This window comes from Tachyglossus aculeatus, chromosome 14, assembly GCF_015852505.1.
Source record: "Tachyglossus aculeatus isolate mTacAcu1 chromosome 14, mTacAcu1.pri, whole genome shotgun sequence".
NCBI classification, from domain to species: domain Eukaryota; kingdom Metazoa; phylum Chordata; class Mammalia; order Monotremata; family Tachyglossidae; genus Tachyglossus; species Tachyglossus aculeatus.
In genome coordinates, this window is record NC_052079.1 from 51012160 (window position 1) to 51031241 (window position 19082).

General features: G+C 49.2%; 1 protein-coding gene across 1 annotated transcript in view; it reads left to right on the forward strand.

Annotated features, from left to right (window-relative positions):
* Window positions 1-16711: 16711 nt before the first annotated feature.
* The window catches only part of CACNA1I (calcium voltage-gated channel subunit alpha1 I), a gene marked incomplete at its 5' end in the record, with an annotated part of 119427 nt that continues 117056 nt past the window's right edge, over window positions 16712-19082 (forward strand). The window contains 2 exons of the mRNA XM_038756084.1: window positions 16712-16822; window positions 18359-18492. Coding sequence (XP_038612012.1) covers window positions 16712-16822; window positions 18359-18492 — 245 coding nt within the window. The remainder of the gene's footprint in view (window positions 16823-18358; window positions 18493-19082) is intronic.

Genomic DNA, 19082 nt, shown 5'->3' on the forward strand with positions numbered 1-19082 from the left:
AGTGTGGCCTAGTGGAAAGAGCGTAAGATGGAAAGTCAGGAGACTTGGGTTCTCCTCTCCGGCTCTGCCACTTGCCTGCTGAGTGACCTTGGGCAAATCATCATCATCATCATCATCAATCGTATTTATTGAGTGCTTACTATGTGCAGAGCACTGTACTAAGCACTTGGGAAGTACAAATTGGCAACATATAGAGACAATCCCTACCCAACAGTGGGCTCACAGTCTAAAAGGGGAAGACAGAGAACAAAACCAAACATACTAACAAAATAAAATAAATACAATAGATAGGTACAAGTAAAATAAATAAATAAATAAGTAGAGTAATAAATATGTACAAACATATATACATATATACAGGTGCTGTGGGGAAGCAAATCACCTATTGCTTTCTAGATCGTGAGCCCGTTGTTGGGTGGGGATTGTCTCTATTTGTTGCTTAGTACAGTGCTCTGCACTCAGTAAGCACTCAAAATATACGATTGAATGAATGAATGAATGAATGCTGCTCTGTGCCTCGGTTTCGTAGTCTGTAAAATGGGGATTCAATCCCTGTCCTCCCTATGCCTTAGACCGTGAACCCTGTGTGGGACAGAGACTAGGTCTGTTCTGATTGTAGTGTATCTACTTTAGTGCTTAACCCAGTGCTGGGCACGTAATCAGTGTTTACCAATGCCACTATTATCATTATTATCAACAACAAAGTTGATGCCAGCAGGTAGGGAAATGGGAGGGGCTAATCCGAGAAAGCTTCCTGGAAGAGGTACCTTAAACAGCGGTATGTCGGAGGGGAGGGAGGTGGCCTGGTGGACATGAGACGGGGAGTGATTTTTTTCACTGGTGGAGGCAGAACGAGACTCTGAATCATCCAGGTTTCCTTGTCACCCTGATGCTATGGCATAGCCTCTGTTCTCAGTTTCCTTAAAAGTTAAAACCCAAATGTTCTCTTCGGGCCCTTCAGCAATAAAAAGTCCCGTCCTTCCCTATCTCCCTTCAAATTCCAGCCACCTCCCAGTATTCAGTCGTATTTATTGAGCACTTACTGTGTGCAGAGCACTGTACTAAGCACTTGGGAAGTACAAGTTGGCAACATATAGAGACGGTCCTTATCCAACAGCAGGCTCACAGTCCAGTATGCCCTCTCTCTAACCAGAGGGTCTCATCAGAGATCTCTGTGAGGCAGGCGGCCTATGAATCCTTTCTTCCGACCCCGCTCTCCAGCAATAACATGTTCTCCCGGCCACGTAACCAGTGGTTTCCCCCAGGCTGGCCCGCAGACCCTCGCCCCCATCCAGACCCCAAAGTGGGTGGGTGGGGAGGGGACCGGAGGACAGATGCAGATACTGTCGATCCCTCACTGACGATCCCTCTTCAAATCTGTCAGACCATTACTCTCCCCCCACCTTCAAAGCCTTATTGACGGCACATCTCCTCCAAGAGGCCTTCCCTGACTAAGCCCCCTCTTTCCTCTTCTCCCACTCCCTTATTAATACTATTAGAAAGACGCAGGAAGATGAGGGGATGGGATGGAAGTTCATGGAATCCCCAAGGGGATGAACAGGGCAATCGCAACATTGTTCTTCCCCCTTCCCAGCCCCAAGGCACATATGTCCATATCTGTCATTTATTCATTTCTATTCATGTCAGTGTGGCTCAGTGGAAAGAGCACAGGATTTGGAGTCGGAGGTTGTGGGTTCGAATCCCGGCTCCACCACATGTCTGCCGTGTGACCTTGGGCAAGTCACTTAACTTCTCGGAGCCTCAGTTACCTCATCTGTAAAATGGGGATGATGACTGTGAGCCCCAAGCGGTATCACCTGATCACCTTGTATCCCCCCAGCACTTAGAACAGTGCTTTGCACATAGTAAGTGCTTAACAAATGCCATTATTATTATTATTATTATTATTATTATTATTATTATTATTATTATTATTATGTCTGTTTCCCTGCCTCTAGACTGTAAGCTCATTGTGGACAGGGAATGTGTCTGTTTATTGTTGTACTGTACTCTCCCAAGTGCTTAGTACAGTTCTCTGCACACAGTAAGCGCTCAATAAATATTATTGAATGAATGAATGAATGCTGCTGGGCTCTCCAGTGGTCCTGGCAGTCTGCTTGGCTCCTGCCAGTTATCGGTCCCAGACAGATGCCTGATAGCCTATCAGCGAGGTCACCTCTGGGTCAATCAATCAATCAATCAATCGTATTTATTGAGCGCTTACTGTGTGCAGAGCACTGTCAAAACAATGGCTCTTCCAAGCCCAGTCCCGCCTCTGACAGCAGCCACAGGATGCCGCGGGGTGGTCTTTCTTGGCATCCGGCTTCACGGTTTGGGATGGGCCATCAGCTCTCTAGAACTTTCCTTCTCCATCCCTAATTTCCCCTCCGGGAGGTAACCCATTCGTGAACCACTCACCCAAGAAATGCACCCAAACCCTCCTCAAACTCACTTTTATTTTCTGTCTGCAGAGTTTTCTGCGGTAACGAATTCCATATGCTCACCACCCGCTGTCGAAGAAGTGTTTTCTTTTGTTTGTTTTCGAGCTACCACCTTCAAGCTGAAATGGGTGTGCCGGCAGCCTGTCCTTCTGGGATCTGGGGAACAACAGTGCTGCGATTGCCCCGTTCATCCCCTTGGGGATTCCGTGAACTTCAATCCCATCCCCTCATCCTCCTGCGTCTTTCTAATAGTACTAATAATAATAATAATAGTATTTGTTAAGCACTTACTATGTACCAAGCACTGGGATATGTACAAAATAATCAGGCCAGACACAGTCCCTGTTCCACACGGGGCTCACAATCTAAGAAGAAGGAACATCATCATCATCATCAATTGTATTTATTGAGCGCTTACTGTGTGCAGAGCACTGTACTAAGCGCTTGGGAAGTACAAGTTGGCAGATATTGAATCCCCATTTTACAGATGAGGAAACTGAGGCCCAGAAAAGTAAGCGACTTCCATTAGACCTGGGTCCGGGCTCCTTACACTAGACCATACTGCTTATTTTCAGCCTGTCAGTCAATCAGTGCGTGCCCCCGTCAATAATGAGCTTACAGTCTAGAGAGGGAGACAGACATTAGTATGAATAAATAAGTAATTTATACTATATAAGTTAAAGGTAGGAACAGAAGTCAAGCGCTTAGTACAGTGTTCTGCACACAGTAAGTGCTCAATAAATAAGATGGAATGAAAATGTTCTAAGGGGTTGAGTGTGGGGCAAATAGCAAATGTACAAAGGTCACAGATCCAAGGGCACAGGTAATTCAGAAGGGACAGCGAGCCAGGAAAAAGAGGGCTTCAACTGGGAAGACCTCTGGGAGGAAGTGTGACCTTGATGATGATGGTATTTGTTAAGCACTTACTGTGTCAAGCACTGTTCTAAGAGCTGGGATGGATACAAGCTAATCAGGTTGGACAGAGTCCCTGTCCCACATGGGGCTCACAATCATAACCCCCATTTTATAGATGAGGTAACTGAGGCCCAGAGAAGGGAATTGATTTGCCCAAGGTCATAAAGCAGACTAGTGGCAGAGTTGGGATTAGAGCTCCCCCTTCTAGACTGTGAGCCAGTTGTTGGGTAGGGACTGTCTCTATATGTTGCCAACTTGTACTTCCCAAGCGCTTAGTACAGTGCTCTGCACCCAGTAAGTGCTCAATAAATACGATTAACTGAATGAATGAGGGCCTTCTAACTCCAAGGCCTGTGCTCTATCCACTAGGTCATGCTGGCTATGAAGGTGGGGAGTCTACGGGGGTCGCCCCTTCTCCCTGATCTGTCCCTCTCTTCCCAGACTGGTTTGCCCCTTCCCCAAGCAACCCTGCTTCCCTTACCCTCTCCCAGGTGCTCACTACAGTGGTCTGCACATACTAAGCGCTCAATAAATGCCATTGATTGATTCCCCTGTGACCAAAAGAGTAAATCATTCAGTGGTATTTATTGAGCGCTTACTGCGTGCAGAACACTGTACTAAGTGCTTGAGAGAGTGCAGTACAACAGGGTTGGTAGACACGTTCCCTGCCCACAACCAGGTTGTAGTCTAGATGGGGGAGACAGACATTAATGTGAAGAAATGATTTATAATATATAGTTTATAGATACAGTATTTATTGAGCGCTTAACTGTGAGCAGAGCATTTGGAGAGTCCAATACAAAAGAGTTGGTGATACATTCCTGAGTCAATCTTGCTTCTTGACAATGGCTGGCCAAAAGGCTTGGGTTCTTGAAGCCCGGCCCGGGGCTCTCATAATTGTGGTATTTGTTAAGCCCCTACTCTGTGCTAAGTACTATACTAAGCGCTGGGATGGATACAAGATAAACAGGTTGGACACAGTCTCCGTCCCACATGGGTTTCCCAATCTAAGTAGAAAGGAGTAGGATTTAATCCCCATTTTACAGATGAGGAAACTGAGGCTCAGAGAAGTGGTGCAACCTGCCCAAGCTCACCCAGTAGGTAAGTGGTGGAGCTGGAATTTGAACTCAGGTCTTCTGACTGCCAGCCCTGTGATCTTTCCATTAGCCCACAGTGCTTCCCTGGTTCGGAAGACACCTTGGAAAGACTGGGTTGGCTAAGTCCCACCCTATCCTCCCCGCCACCCCTGTCCCTCCCACTTCCCAGTGTAAAACAGACAGCATCAATCAATCAATCCATCAAGGGTATTTATTGAGCGCTTACTGTGTGCAGAGCACTATACTAAGCGCTTGGGAGAGGGCACATTCCCTGCCCACAGTGAGCTTACAGTCTGGAGTGAGAAACAGACATCAATAGGAATCAGTATGGATATGGACATGGGTGGGGCTGAGGGAGGGGGGTGAATGCATTCATTCATTCAGTCATATTTATTGAGTGCTTACTGTGTGCAAAGCACTGTATTAAGCTCTTGGGAGAGTGCAATATAACAGTGCAAGGGCGATGTGGGAGGGAGTAAGATAAGAGGGAATGAAAGCCTAGTTGAGGAAGACTTCTTGGAGGAGATGTTCCTTCAGGAAGGTTTTGAAAGTCGGGAGCACAATTGTTGGAAGTGACATGTATTTGGGCATCCGTTAGGGTTAGGGGGTCGGGGGCAAAGTCATTGTTTGGCCATTTAACTCCAGACACCCAGTTCCATACCGCGTCTCATGTTAGGAAGCAGCGTTGCATAATGGATAGAGCACGGGCCTGGGAGACAGAAGGTCATTGGTTCTGATCCCGGCTCTCCCGCTTGTCTGCTCTGTGACCTTAGAGAAAAGTCATTTCACTTCTCTGGGGCTCAGTTCTCTCATCTGGCAGGGTTAAGACCGAGCCCCACAGGGGACAGGGACCGTGCCCGACTTGATCTGCTTGTATCCATCCCAGTGCTTAGTATAGTGCCTGGCATGTAGCAGGCACTTAACAAATACCACAATTAGTTAGTATGGGTGGCAGCCCCTTCTCTTGAGGCCTCTCGGCAAGCAGGATGTGATTGCCCGCTCTTTGATAGTGTGATATCTGGAAGACCACTCGCACTTCCTACTCACTCTCCGACCTCCCTGGCCAGGTGGAAAAGGGCAGGGGTGGGGCGGGCTTCTCGGGTCCAAGTGGGAGAGACAAGGCCCAGGCCTTGGACAGGCAGAAGTGTCTTATCTGCTTGCTGCGGCGGGCCTGGGTTGGACTGAGAGCCGGGATCGGGCGCTAAGCAACCGGGTGGGCTCCCGGCTATCCCCCGGTCTGGGAGCTGTCACCTTAGCAACGTCCTCCTCCCCCACCCCTCCGGAGACGGACTTGGGACCCCCGCCGTCTGGTTGCCGTGTCAGGGCCCATCTCGCTCGGAGTCTCGGGGAGGGCTCGGCCATGGAGTCGGGGTGGCTTTTCAACGCGGAGGAGAGGGAGAAGGGGCCTGAGAGGGAGACTCCTTCAAGCCCCTGAAGGGAGAAGACTTCTTCCCCTCTGAGCCATCTCCTCCTGGGCAGCTGGTGAGAACTCCCTCTCATTGACTCCTCACCATCAGCTTTAAAAGCCTCAATCCCCTTGTCCCCTCCTACCTCTCCTCACTACTCTCCTACTACAATCCAGCCCACACACTTCGCTCTTCAAATGCCAACCTACCCATCGGCCCTCCATCTCGTCTATCTTTCTGCCGACCTCTCGCCCACATCCTGCCTCTGGCCTGGAATGCCCTCCCTCCTCATTTCCAACAGACAGTGACTCTCCCCCCGCTTCAAAAAGAGAAGCAGCGTGGCTCAGTGGAAAGAGCCCGGGCTTGGGAGTCAGAGGTCCTGGGTTCAAATCCCAGCTCTGCCATTTGTCAGCTGTGCAAGTCACTTCACTTCTCTGGGCCTCAGTTACCTCATCTGTAAAATGGGGATTAAGACTGTGAGCCCCCTGTGGGACAACCTGATCACCTTGTAACCTCCCCAGCACTTAGAACAGTGCTTGGCACATAGTAAGCACTTAATAAATGCCATTATTATTATTATGATTATTATTCAAAGCCTTACTGCAGGCGTATCTCCTCCAAGAGGCCTTCCCTGACTGAGCCCTCTTTTCCTTTTCTTCAACTCCCTTCTGCATCACCTGGACTTGCTCCCTTTCATTCAGTCATATTTATTGAGGGCTTACCGTGTGCAGAGCACTGTACTAAGCACTAGGGAAGTACAAGTCGGCAGCATATAGAGATGGTCCCTACCCAACAATGGGCTCCTTTATTCATCCCTCCTAGCCCCACGCCACTTATGAACATATCCATAATTTACTCATTTATATTAATGTCTGTCTCCCCTTCTAGACTGTAAGGTCATAGTGAGCAGGGAATACGTTTGTTATGCTGTTATGTTGTACTCTCCCGAATGTTAGTACAGTGCTCTGCACACAGTAAGTGCTCAATAAATACAACTAACTGACTCCAGAGATTGAGTGGATGTTCACCCCTGAGACTGGGCCCTGGGGCCCAACCAGTTGATCGATCCATCAGTCAGTCAGTGGTATCGACTGAGCACTTACTGTGTGCAGAGCACTGTACTTGTACTTGGGAGTAAGTAGACATGGTCTCTGCCCTCAAGAAGCTTACAGTTTAGTGGCTGGAAATCAGTGCTCCCTGACCTCTCAGACTCCAAGGGTGCCCCTGGCTCCCGACGGGCCCAAACCAAAAAATTTTTTATGGTATTTGTTAAGAGCTTACTATGTAATCAATCAGACGTGTTTATCCATCATATTTATTGAGCGCTTGCAGAGCACTGAACTAAGTGCTTGGGAGAGTACCAAATAAGAGGCAGTAGACACGTTATACAGTAGTAAATACGTGTAGTAGTAGACGACTGTGTCCAACCTGATTAGCTTGTAGCTATCCCAGCACTTAGTACAGTGTACAGGGATGGCCAGTCAGGGAGACCACCGCCGTCCTCAGCACCGGGGGGGAGGGAGGACACAGTAGGCCTCATCCAGGCAAGGTTACCATGGTGACAGCCATTTCAATCCAGTTTTGCAGCCAGGATGCTCGTTCACAGTGCCGTGAACTGGGAGGGTGTGGAGTCCGAGATGGAAGGGAGAAGGTTGAGAGGAAGAGAGGAGATGGCAGGTGTGTGTGTGTGTGGCGGGCATTGTTTTGTTTTGTGTTTTTGTCAATTTTCAAACGTGAGAGATTTCAGAGTGTGAGTTTCCATCACATGGATACAGAAGAAAGAACTGGGATGGGGGTAACTCTGAGTTCTAATCCCGGCTCCCCCACATGTCTGCTGCGTGACCTTGGGCGAGTCAATCCACTTCTCTGGGCCTCAGTTACCTCATCTGTAAAATGGGGATTGCTACTGTGAGCCCCATGTGGGACATGGACTGTGTCCAACCTGAACATGTCTCTACCCCAGCCTTTATTGCAGAGCCTGACACATAGTAAGCACTTAACAAATACCTTTTTTTTAAAAAAAAAATTTCCCTCATACAGAAAAGTAGTGAGACGTTGGAGGGCAGAGAAGGGAGAGATGGGGTGGGGGGGGAGGGCAGAGAAGGGAGGGACAATGGAGGAGAAAGGGAAAGTTCATTTGTAATTAGAACATTTGAACTTCAAAAAAAGTTAATTAATGATGAAACTACTGTCTGATGGATGCAAATTTTGAATACCGGCTTTGGCAGCGTTTGAAATTAATTACAGGCTCTGGCAGGGAGGGGAGAGGGTAAGGAAGGAGACCGAGAGAGGTAGAGCAGTATGAGGGAGCGGGAAAGGGGGAAGGGAACTAGAAAGATAATAACAATAAGGATTGTGACATTTGTTAAGTGCTTACTATGTGCCAGGCACTGTCCTAAGCACTGGGGTATACAAATTAATCAGGTTAGACACGGTCCCTGCCCCACATGTCCTAAGCGCTGGGGTAGATACAAGCAAATGGGATTGGAGAAAATTGGGGAGCAGAGGAAGGAGGAAGGTGAGGGTGGGAGGAGGGCCCAGGGAGAGGGAGAGAGGAGAAAGGAACAAATTGAGGATGGGGGGCTGGATAAGGATTTCCTCCTGGGGCTTGGGGTCCCCAGGCAGCTGGGATGGGGTGCCTGGATGAGCACTGTTCTGCACGACCGACCTCTCCCCGATCCCTGACCTTTCCCATTCTGGCTGGGCGGTGCGGCGAGTCCCATCACTAGCCCAACCTGGTCTCCGGGGAGATTTTGGAGGACAAGAGACAGGCAGGGATGGGAGGGTGAAAACACCCCACCAGAGCTAGACCACGGGATCCAGAGGCCTGAGCCATCCTTGTGCTTGTCAAAGGCGGGAGGGATAGAGAGACACAGAGAGAGAGACACAGAGAGAGACACACAGAGAGAGACACAAAGAGAGAGACACAGGGAGGGAGAGAGAAGTAAAGAGAGAGTTTGTGTGTGTGTGTGGTATGTCATTCCCTTCAGACCTGACTTCCAGTCAAATTCACAGCACTGACATGCTGGTAGCCTTGGAATTGCGGTGCCTTGCAGGCATTCTTTTATGGTATTTGTTAAGCGCTCATGTGTGTCAGGCACTGTCTTTGGGCAGGGATTGTCACTCTTCATTGCTGTATCGTACTTTCCCAAGTGCTTAATACAGTGCTCTGCACATAGACAGTGAGCCCACTGTTGGGTAGGGACCGTCTCTGTATGTTGCCAACTTGTACTTCCCAAGCGCTTAGTACAGTGCTCTGCACACAGTAAGCGCTCAATAAATACGATTGAATGAATAGTAAACGCTTACTAAATATTGACATGGCTCAGTGGAAAGAGCCCGGGCTTTGGAGTCAGAGGTCATGGGTTCGAATCCCAGCTCCGCCACATGTCTGCTGTGTAACCTTGGGCAAGTCACTTAACTTCTCTGAGCCTCAGTTACCTCATCTGTAAAATGGGGATTAAGATTGTGAGCCCCCCGTGGGACAACCTGATCACCTTATAACCTCCCCAGCGCTTAGTACAGTGCTTTGCACATAGGAAGCGCTTAACAAATGCCATCATCATCATTATTATTATTATTAAATACGATCGAGTGAATGAATGCTGGGATTCAAAGTCTTAATCCCCATTTTGCAGATGAGGTAACTGAGGCCCAGAGAAGTGAAGTGACTTATTCAAGGTCACACAAAGTGACGGAGCTGGCTGGGATTAGAAGCCAGGTCGTTCTGAGTCCCAGGTCTACTAGGCCTCACTACTCCTCAAGCAGCGTGGCCTGCCCCCCGCCCTGGCCCATCCGCATCTAGTATCCTCCAGCAATCGAGGAAGGTCCCCCCCACTCCCCTCACGCTCCCCGCCCCGAGCAGCATCCGAATGAAGAAGCTGGGGGCAGAGGCAGGGCCAGTGACAGAGGGCTGTGAAATAGCCAGTGGCACCAAGCTGGGGAGTCGGGTGGCCCCCGGCCGCCCAGGGCTGAGTCCCCCAGAGAATGGCCTGTCTTCCTGATTAAGAAGAGGCACCTCTGAGAACACCAGTGGCCCACAAAACTTCAACTGGATTTAAACGGCCCGGGGAGAGAGGAGGCCCAGCCAGGAGGGGCGGCCAGCAGACCCGTGGCTTGGCTTCTGGATCCGACCTTCACGGCGTCCTCGGCCGCGGCGGCTTCTCTCCGCTCCATCAGTTCCCCCCTCTAAGGCGGAACAGAGGAGAGGTGCGGTCTAGTGGAAAGAGCACGGGCCTGGGAGAAACTGAGCTCTAATCCCGGCTCTGCCACTTGTCTGCTGGGTGACCTTGGGCAAGTCACTTCACCACTCTTTTAGACTGTGAGCCCACTCTTGGGTAGGGACTGTCTCTATATGTTGCCAACTTGTACTTCCCAAGTGCTTAGTACAGTGCTCTGCACACAGTAAGCGCTCAATAAATACGATTGATGATGATTCGGTGCCTCAGTGCCCTCATCTGCAAAGCAGGGATTCCATATCTGTTCTCCCTCCTCCTCAGACTGTGAGCCCAGTGTGTTACCGGGGCTGCGTCTGACCTGATTTTCTTGTACCTTAGCTTAATAATAATAATAATGGCATTTGTTAAGCGCTTACTATGTGCAAAGCACTGTTCTAAGCGCTGGGGAGGTTACAAGGTGATCAGTTTGTCCCACGTGGGGCTCACAGTCTTCAACCCCATTTTACAGATGAGGTAACTGGGGCACAGAGAAGTTAAGTGACTTGCCCAAAGTCACACAGCTGACAATTGGCGGAGCCAGGATTTGAACCCATGACCTCTGACTCCAACGCCCGTGCCCTTTCCGCTGAGCCACGCTGCTTCTCCAAGTACAGTTCTTGGCACACAGCCTCCCCTCCCCACAGCACCTCTATATATGCTTGTACAGATTTATTACTCTATTTATTTTACTTGTACATATTTACTATTCTATTTCTTTTATTTTGTTAATATATTTTGTTTTGTTGTCTGTCTCCCCCTTCTAGACTGTGAGCCCATTGTTGGGTAGGGACTGTCTCTATATGTTGCCAACTTGTACTTCCCAGTGCTCTGCAAACAGTAAGCGCTCAATAAATACAACTGAATGAATGAATGAATCTAAAATACCACAATTGTTACTATTATTAGATCGTGATGATTCTTAAATCATGAACCACCTGAAGGACAGGGTCTTTGCCAATTCCCACCTGTGTATTCCCACCGATTAAGACTGTAAGCCTGATAATAATAATAATAATGATAATAACAATAATGGCATTTGTTAAGTGCTTATTATGTGCCAGGCACTGTACTAAGCACTGGGGTAGATACAAGCAAATCAGGTTGGGCACAGTCCCTCTGTCACTTGGGGCTCATAGTCTCAATCCCCATTTTACAGATGAGGGTACTGAGGCCCAGAGAAGTAAAGTGACTTACCCAAGGTCACACAGCAGGCAAGTGGCAGAGCAGGGTTTAGAACCCATAACCTTCTGGTTCCCAGGCCTGGGCGCTATCCACTGCACCATGCTGACAGGCTGATTTGCTTGTGTTCCCCCTCAGTGCTTAGAACAGTGCTTGGCACATAGTAAGCACTTAACAATTATTATTATTATTATTATTATTATTATTATTCAGTGCTCTGCTCCTAAGAGGCACCTAGTAAATACAATTATTCCTACTATGGCTGTAGGTCACCTAGCAAATCTGTGGAGGAGGCAGGAGCAGATCCCATGTCTCGTTCTTCCCAGCCGGTGTCCCTTGCCCATCCTGGGGTGCCACCGTCATTGCCCACTGGGTACCCAGCCTGCTCTAGGACCAGTGGGGAGGACTCCCCTCCTCAAAAATCTCCAGTGGCTACCAATCAATCTGTGTATCAGGCAGAAACTCCTCACCCTGGGCTTCAAGGCTCTCCATCCCCTCGCCCCCTCCTACCTCACCTCCCTTCTCTCCTTCTACAGCCCACCCGCACCCTCTGCTCCTCTGCCGCTAATCTCCTCACTGTACCTCGTTCTCGCCTGTCCCGCCATCGACCCCCGGCCCACGTCATCCCCCGGGCCTGGAATGCCCTCCCTCTGCCCATCCACCAAGCTAGCTCTCTTCCTCCCTTCAAGGCCCTACTGAGAGCTCACCTCCTCCAGGAGGCCTTCCCACACTGAGCCCCTTCCTTCCTCTCCCCCTCGCCCCCTTCTCCATCCCCCCATCTTACCTCCTTCCCTTCCCCACAGCACCTGTATATATGTATATATGTTTGTACATGTTTATTACCCTATTTATTTATTTATTTATTTATTTATTGTACTTGTACATATCCTATTTATTTTATTTTGTTAGTATGTTTGGTTTTGTTCTCTGTCTCCCCCTTTTAGACTGTGAGCCCACTGTTGGGTAGGGACCGTCTCTATATGTTGCCAACTTGTACTTCCCAAGCGCTTAGTACAGTGCTCTGCACAAAGTAAGCGCTCAATAAATACGATTGATTGATTGATTGAATCCCAGCAGGCCACTGCCCCAGCAGAGCGGGATCCGGCCAACTCCCGCCAACAAGGAGACGTTCGGCGAAATTCCCCGACCAGTGATTTCTAAGTGATAAAGGGAAATATTTTTGCATAATGTATAATTAACTCCTGGCTGTGGGATAATATTGAGGCAAACATTGCCGTGAGATTCAAATACGGGTTGGATGCCTGCGTGAATACAAATAGCTTCCACGGAGATGCCAGGGGAGCCGATCCCCGGGCCGTCCGACGGCTAGTTTTGGGGCACGGGTGGCTGCCCGCCCCATCCTCCCTGCCTTCGGGTCCAAGGGAGCCTCCCTCCTCTGGTCCCATTTCTCCTGCTTCTCGGGCTGACCCTGGAGGCCGTCAGAGGCTGGAGCCCCAGTTAATAATAATACTATTACTAATAATAATTATAATAGTGATGTTTTTGTAAAGCGCTTAGTATGTGTCAAGCGCTGTTTTAAGTGCTGAGGTAGATACAAACTAATCAGATTGGTCACAGTCCTTGTCCCATATGGGGTTCACGGTATTAATCCCCATTTTGAGAAGCGGCGTGGCTCAGTGGAAAAGAGCACGAGCTTTGGAGTCAGAGGTCATGGGTTCAAATCCCGACTCCGCCAATTGTCAGCTGTGTGACTCTGGGCGAGTCACTTAACTTCTCTGTGCCTCAGTTACCTCATCTGTAAAATGGGGATGAAGACTGTGAGCCCCCCATGGGACAACCTGATCACCTTGTAACCTCCCCAGCGCTTAGAACAGTGCTTTGCATACAGTAAGCGCTTAATAAATGCCATCATCATCATCATCATCATCATCATCATCATCATCCCCCAAGCACCGTGGCTCAGTGGAAGAAGCCCGGGCTTGGGAGTCCGAGGTCATGGGTTCGAATCCCAACTCTGCCACTTAGCTGTGTGACTTTGGGCAAGACACTTCACTTCTCTGTGCCTCAGTTCCCTCATCTGTAAAATGGGCATTAAGACTGTGAGCCCTACATGGGACAACCTGGTCACCTTGTATCCCCCCCAGAGCTTAGAACAGTGCTTTGCACATAGTAAGCGCTTAACAAATGCCATCATTATTATTATTATTATTATCATCATCATCATCATCGTCATCATTTTGCAGATGAGGCCCACAGAAGTGAAGTGACTTGCACAAGGTCACACACCAGACGAGCAGCGGAGCCAGGATTAGAGCCTAGGTTCTTCTGATTCTGAGGCCCAGGCCCTATCCACCAGGTCATGCTACAAAGGGAGAAGAGCAGAGTCGGGTCAGCAGAGAGAGCTCAGCTGTTGGGCACAGTGGGCACGGCGGTCATGGAGGGGCATCAGCCCCCAAAGAGCTGGTAGCCCCCTACTCCGCTCCAGGAGAATCCCTTCTTTCTCCTCCCCTGGGCCTCTTGGGACTCTTCCAGCTTTGGCACCCAGCCACCTGGCTTGGGCAAGTTGGGCTGGAAGTTAGGGGAGGTGGGGGTGGGTGGAATGGGCCAGAAGGCATGGATGTGCGTGTGGATGTAAAAATAATATTAATAATAATTAATAATTATGGTATTTGTTAAGTGCTTACTATGTGCTGGCCACTGTACTAAGCCCTGGAATGGATTCAAGCAAATCGGGTTGGGAACAGTCCCTGTCCCCTGTGAGGCTCACAATCTCAATCCCCAATTTACCCCAGCTCCGCCACTTGTCAGCTGTGTGACCTTGGGCAAGTCACTTAACTTCTCTGGGCCTCAGTTCCCTCATCTGTAAAATGGCGACTAAGACTGTGAGCCCCACGTGGGACAATCCTGATCACCTTGTATCCCCCTCAGCGCTTAGAACAGTGCTTGGCACATAGTAAGTGCTTAATAATAATAATAATGATGGCATTTATTAAGCGCTTACTATGTGCCAAGCACTGTTCTAAGCGCTGGGGAGGTTACAAGGTGATCAGGTCGTCCCCCAGGGGGCTCACAGTTTTAATCCCCATTTTACAGATGAGGTAGCTGAGGCACAGAGAAGTAAAGTGACTTGCCCAAAGTCACACAGCCGACAATTGGCAGAGACGGGATTCGAACCCATGACCTCTGACTCCAAAGCCCGGGCTCTTTCCACTGAGCCACGCTGCTTAACAAATACCACCATTGTTATTATTACTTTGCAGATGAGGTCACTGAAAAGTGAAGTGACTTGCCCAAGGTCACACAGCAGACAAGGGGTGGAGCCGGGATTAGAACCCATGACCTTCTGACTCTCAAGCCCGGGCTCTATCCTCTATGCTATGCTGCTTTTCGGTCGAATGTGCAAGTGTGTTTGTGTGTGAGTCTTTGTGTGTGTGTGCACAGTAGCTTAACACCGATGACCAAAGGGCTTAACACTGACCCTGTGTTGTTTTGTTTTTAAAATCTTTTCCTTATGAAAGTCATGTCTACCAGCCCTATTGTATCATCATCATCATCATCATCAATCGTATTTATTGAGCGCGTACTGTGTGCAGAGCACTGTACTAAGCGCTTGGGAAGTACAAATTGGCAACATATAGAGACAGTCCCTACCCAACAGTGGGCTCACAGTCTAAGAGGGGGAGACAGAGAACAAAACCAAACATACTAACAAAATAAAATAAATAGAATAGATATGCACAAGTAAAATAAGTAAATAAATAAATAGAGTAATAAATATGTACAAACATATATACATATATACAGGTATATATATATATATATATATATATATATATACAGGTATATCCTCTCCGAAGAGTTTAGTCCAGTGCTCTGCACACTATAAGCGCTCAATGAATACCATTGATTGAGTGATTGAGATTGAGAGAAGCAGCGTGTCTCAGTGGAAAGAGCCCGGGCTTTAGAGTCAGTGGTCACGGGTTCAAATCCCAGCTCCGCCAATTGTTAGCTGTGTGAATTTGGGCAAGTCACTTCACTTCTCTGTGCCTCAGTTACTTCATCTGTAAAATGGGGATTGACTGTGAGCCCCCCTTGGGACAACCTGATCACCTTGTAACCTCCCCAGTGCTTAGAACAGTGCTTTGCACATAGTAAGTGTTTAATAAATGCCATCATCACTGAGATTCAAGTGAGATGGGCCAGGGAAGTGTAGAGAAACAGTGTGGCTCAGTGGAAAGAGCCTGGGCTTTGGAGTCAGAAGTCATGGGTTCAAATCCCAGCTCCGCCAATTGTCAGCTGTGTGACTTTGGGCAAGTCACTTAACTTCTCTGGGCCTCAGTTCCCTCATCTGGAAAATGGGGATTAAAAACTGGGAGCCCCACCTGGGACAACCTGATCACCTTGTATCCTCCCCAGTGCTTAGAACAGTGCTGTGCATATAGTAAGCGCTTAATAAATGCCATTACTATTATTATTATTATAAGTATGAGATTCCCCCCCAGAGAACAGGGACTATGTCCAACCCAATTTGCTTGTATCCACCCCAGTGCTTAGTACAGTGCCTGGAGCATAGTAAGTGCTTAACAAATACCATAATTCTTCTTCCTCTTATTGTTCCCATTGTATTTGCTCTTTGCTAGGCTCTCCCCCCTCCTCCCCGCTTCTGCTGCTGCCAGACCCACCTAGGGGTCCTTGACCCTTCCCCTCTAGACTGTAAGCTCTTTGTGGGCAGGGAACATGTCCTAGTGGATAGAGCACAGGCTCGGGAGTCAGAAGGACGTGGGTTCTAATCCTGGCTCTTCCCCTTGTCTGCTATGTGACCTTGGGTAAGTCGCTTTGTTTCTCTGTGCCTCAGTTCCTTCATCTGTAAAATGGAGATTTAGAATGTGAGCCCTATGTGGGACAGGGACTGTGTTCAACCTGATTACCTCGTATCTACCCCAGCGCTTAGAACAATGCCGGGCACGTAGTAAGTGCTTAACAAATGCCATAAAAAAGAAAACAAAAACTCTGTTGTCCGGTACAGTCCCAAGTGCTTACTTATACATATCTATTCTATCTATTCTATTTTATTTTGTTAATATGTTTGGTTTTGTTCTCTGTCTCCCCCTTTTAGACTGTGAGCCCACTGTTGGGTAGGGACTGTCTCTATATGTTGCCAACTTGTACTTCCCAAGCGCTCAGTACAGTGCTCTGCACATGGTAAGCGCTCAATAAATACGATTGATTGATTGATTGATTTTAGACTGTGAGCCCACTGTTGAGTAGGGACTGTCTCTATATGTTGCCAACTTGTACTTCCCAAGCGCTCAGTACAGTGCTCTGCACACAGTAAGCGCTCAATAAATACGATTGATTGATTGATTGATTGATACAGTGTTCCGCACACAGTAAGTGCTCAATAAATGTGATCGATGGGTCGATTGGCACATGCACACGGGCACTCCCCCCTCCCTCCACCGGGTTTTCCTTGACTCTCCCTTTCTCCCCGCACTTGGTTCGAGTGCGTCAGCATGATGGTGATTCTCCTGAACTGTGTCACCCTGGGGATGTACCAGCCCTGTGAGGATATGGACTGCCTCTCTGATCGCTGCAAAATCCTGCAGGTAAGGCTAACCCCGCTTCTCCTGGTCCCCTGCTGCCCTTGCTGGGGGATGGGGGAGAGAGGGGGTACTGAGCGCCTAATGCAGCCTTGAAAATAGTTACCAGCCCACTGGCCCGGAGCTCAGGGCGAGCCACACTTTTTGGTAGGGAGAGGAAAACAGGATGCTGATTAGAGCAGCAGCGTGGCTCGGTGGAAAGAGCCCGGGCTTGGGAGTCAGAGGTCATGGGTTTGAATCCCGGCTCCGCCCCTTGTCAGCTGTGTGACCTTGGGCGAGCCACTTCACTTCTCTGGGCCTCAGTGACCTCATCTGTAAAATGGGATTAAAACTGTGAGCCCCACGTGGGACAATCTCATCACCTTGTATCCCCCAGCGCTTAGAACAGTGCTTTGCACATACTAAGTGCTTAACAAATACCATCATCATTATTATTATTATTTCATGGCCTGTCCTGCTCCCGAGGGGCCTTGTGGAGGGGAGAGTGTGACTGGGTTAAAGTTCTAGGGGTTGCTTCTGTGGCTGTTCTATTCCCCGGCTGCAGTTGCACTGCTTCCTCCTTGCCCTTCCTGGTTATGTTCTATAATAATAATAATAATAATAATAATAATAATAATAATAATGGCATTTGTTAAGCACTTACTATGTGCAAAGCACTGTTATAAGCACTGGGGGGATACAATGGGTTCAAATTGCCGCCAACCTCTCCTGTCTTCGGTCTATTAGACTGTGAGCCCACTGTTGGGTAGGGACTGTCTCTATATGTTGCCAACTTGTACTTCCCAAGCGCTTAGTACAGTGCTCTGCACACAGTAAGCGCTCAATAAATACGATTGATTGATTGATTAAAGTACACTCCACAGTTTGAATCCTCTACCTAAAAATGCCATTTTTCTCACATCTCTCCCCTCCCGCAAAGCCTCCATTGGCTTGGCATTTTCCTCCATTTCAAGCAAAAATGGCACCTGTCCACATGTTTTGTTTTGTTGTCTGTCTCCCCCTTCTAGACCGTGAGCCCGGTGTTGGGGAGGGACCGTCTGTAGATGTTGCCAACTTGTACTTCCCAAGCGCTTAGTCCAGTGCTCTGCACACAGTAAGCGCTCAATAAATACAATTGAATGAATGAATGAAACTGTCCCATGTGGGGCTCACGGTCTTAATCCCCATTTTACAGATGAGGGAACTGAGGCTCAGAGAAGTTAAGTGACTTGCCCAAGGTCACACAGAGCCGGGATTCGAACCCATGACCTCTGACTCCAAAGCCCGTGCTCTTTCCACTGAGCCACGCTGCTTCTCTAAGCCTTTCCCAGCTCTCACCTCACTTTCCAACTGCCCCCCATGCTCTCCCCACCTGCTCCTAGACCCTCCCTGATGATTTTTGGCTTTTCTCCTTGACATGGTGCCATTACAGGGAGGCCGTGGAGGGTGGGGACGCCCGCCGACGGAAAGAGGGCCCCGGAGGGGCCGTGTGTCCTGTCTCCGCCTTGGGTCGGAGGCCCTCTGTGGGCTCACCCTCCTCTTGTGTTTCTGGGGGTCCGGCAGGTGTTCGACGACTTCATCTTCATCTTCTTTGCCATGGAGATGGTGCTGAAAATGGTGGCCCTGGGCATCTTTGGCAAGAAGTGCTACCTCGGGGACACCTGGAACCGTCTGGATTTCTTCATCGTCATGGCAGGGTAGGTGTCCGGCGACCCGGCCACGGCTCTGCCTCCTGAGGGCAGTGGGGTGAGAGGCTCGGGAGGACTGGGGGGGGGGCAGGGGAGGGGGCAGAGAGGAGGAAAATGCAAGAGGCCGCATGGAAACGGAAAGGAAGCGAGCCAAGGACGCGTGCAGAGGTATGCTGGAGCCGTAGTTCAGAAGCAGCGTGACTTAGTGGTTAGAGCACAGGCGTGGAAGTCAGAAGGACGTGGGTTCCAATCCCGGCTCCGCCACATGTCTGCTGTGTTACCTTGGGCAAGTCACTTCACTTCTCTGGGCCTCAGTCACTGCATTTGTAAAGTGGGGATTAAGTGTGTGAGCCACGTGTGGGACAGGGACTGTGTCCAACCTCCTCTGCTGCTAACCTCCTCACTGTACCTCATTTTCGCCTATCCCACCGTCGACCCCCGGCCCGTGTCCTTCCCTGGCCTGGAATGCCCTCCTTCCACACATCCGCCAAGCTAGCTCTCTTACTCCCTTCAAAGCTCTACTGAGAGCTCACCTCCTCCAAGAAGCCTTCCCAGACTGAGCCCTCTTTTTCCTCTCCTCCTCCCCATCCCCCCCACCC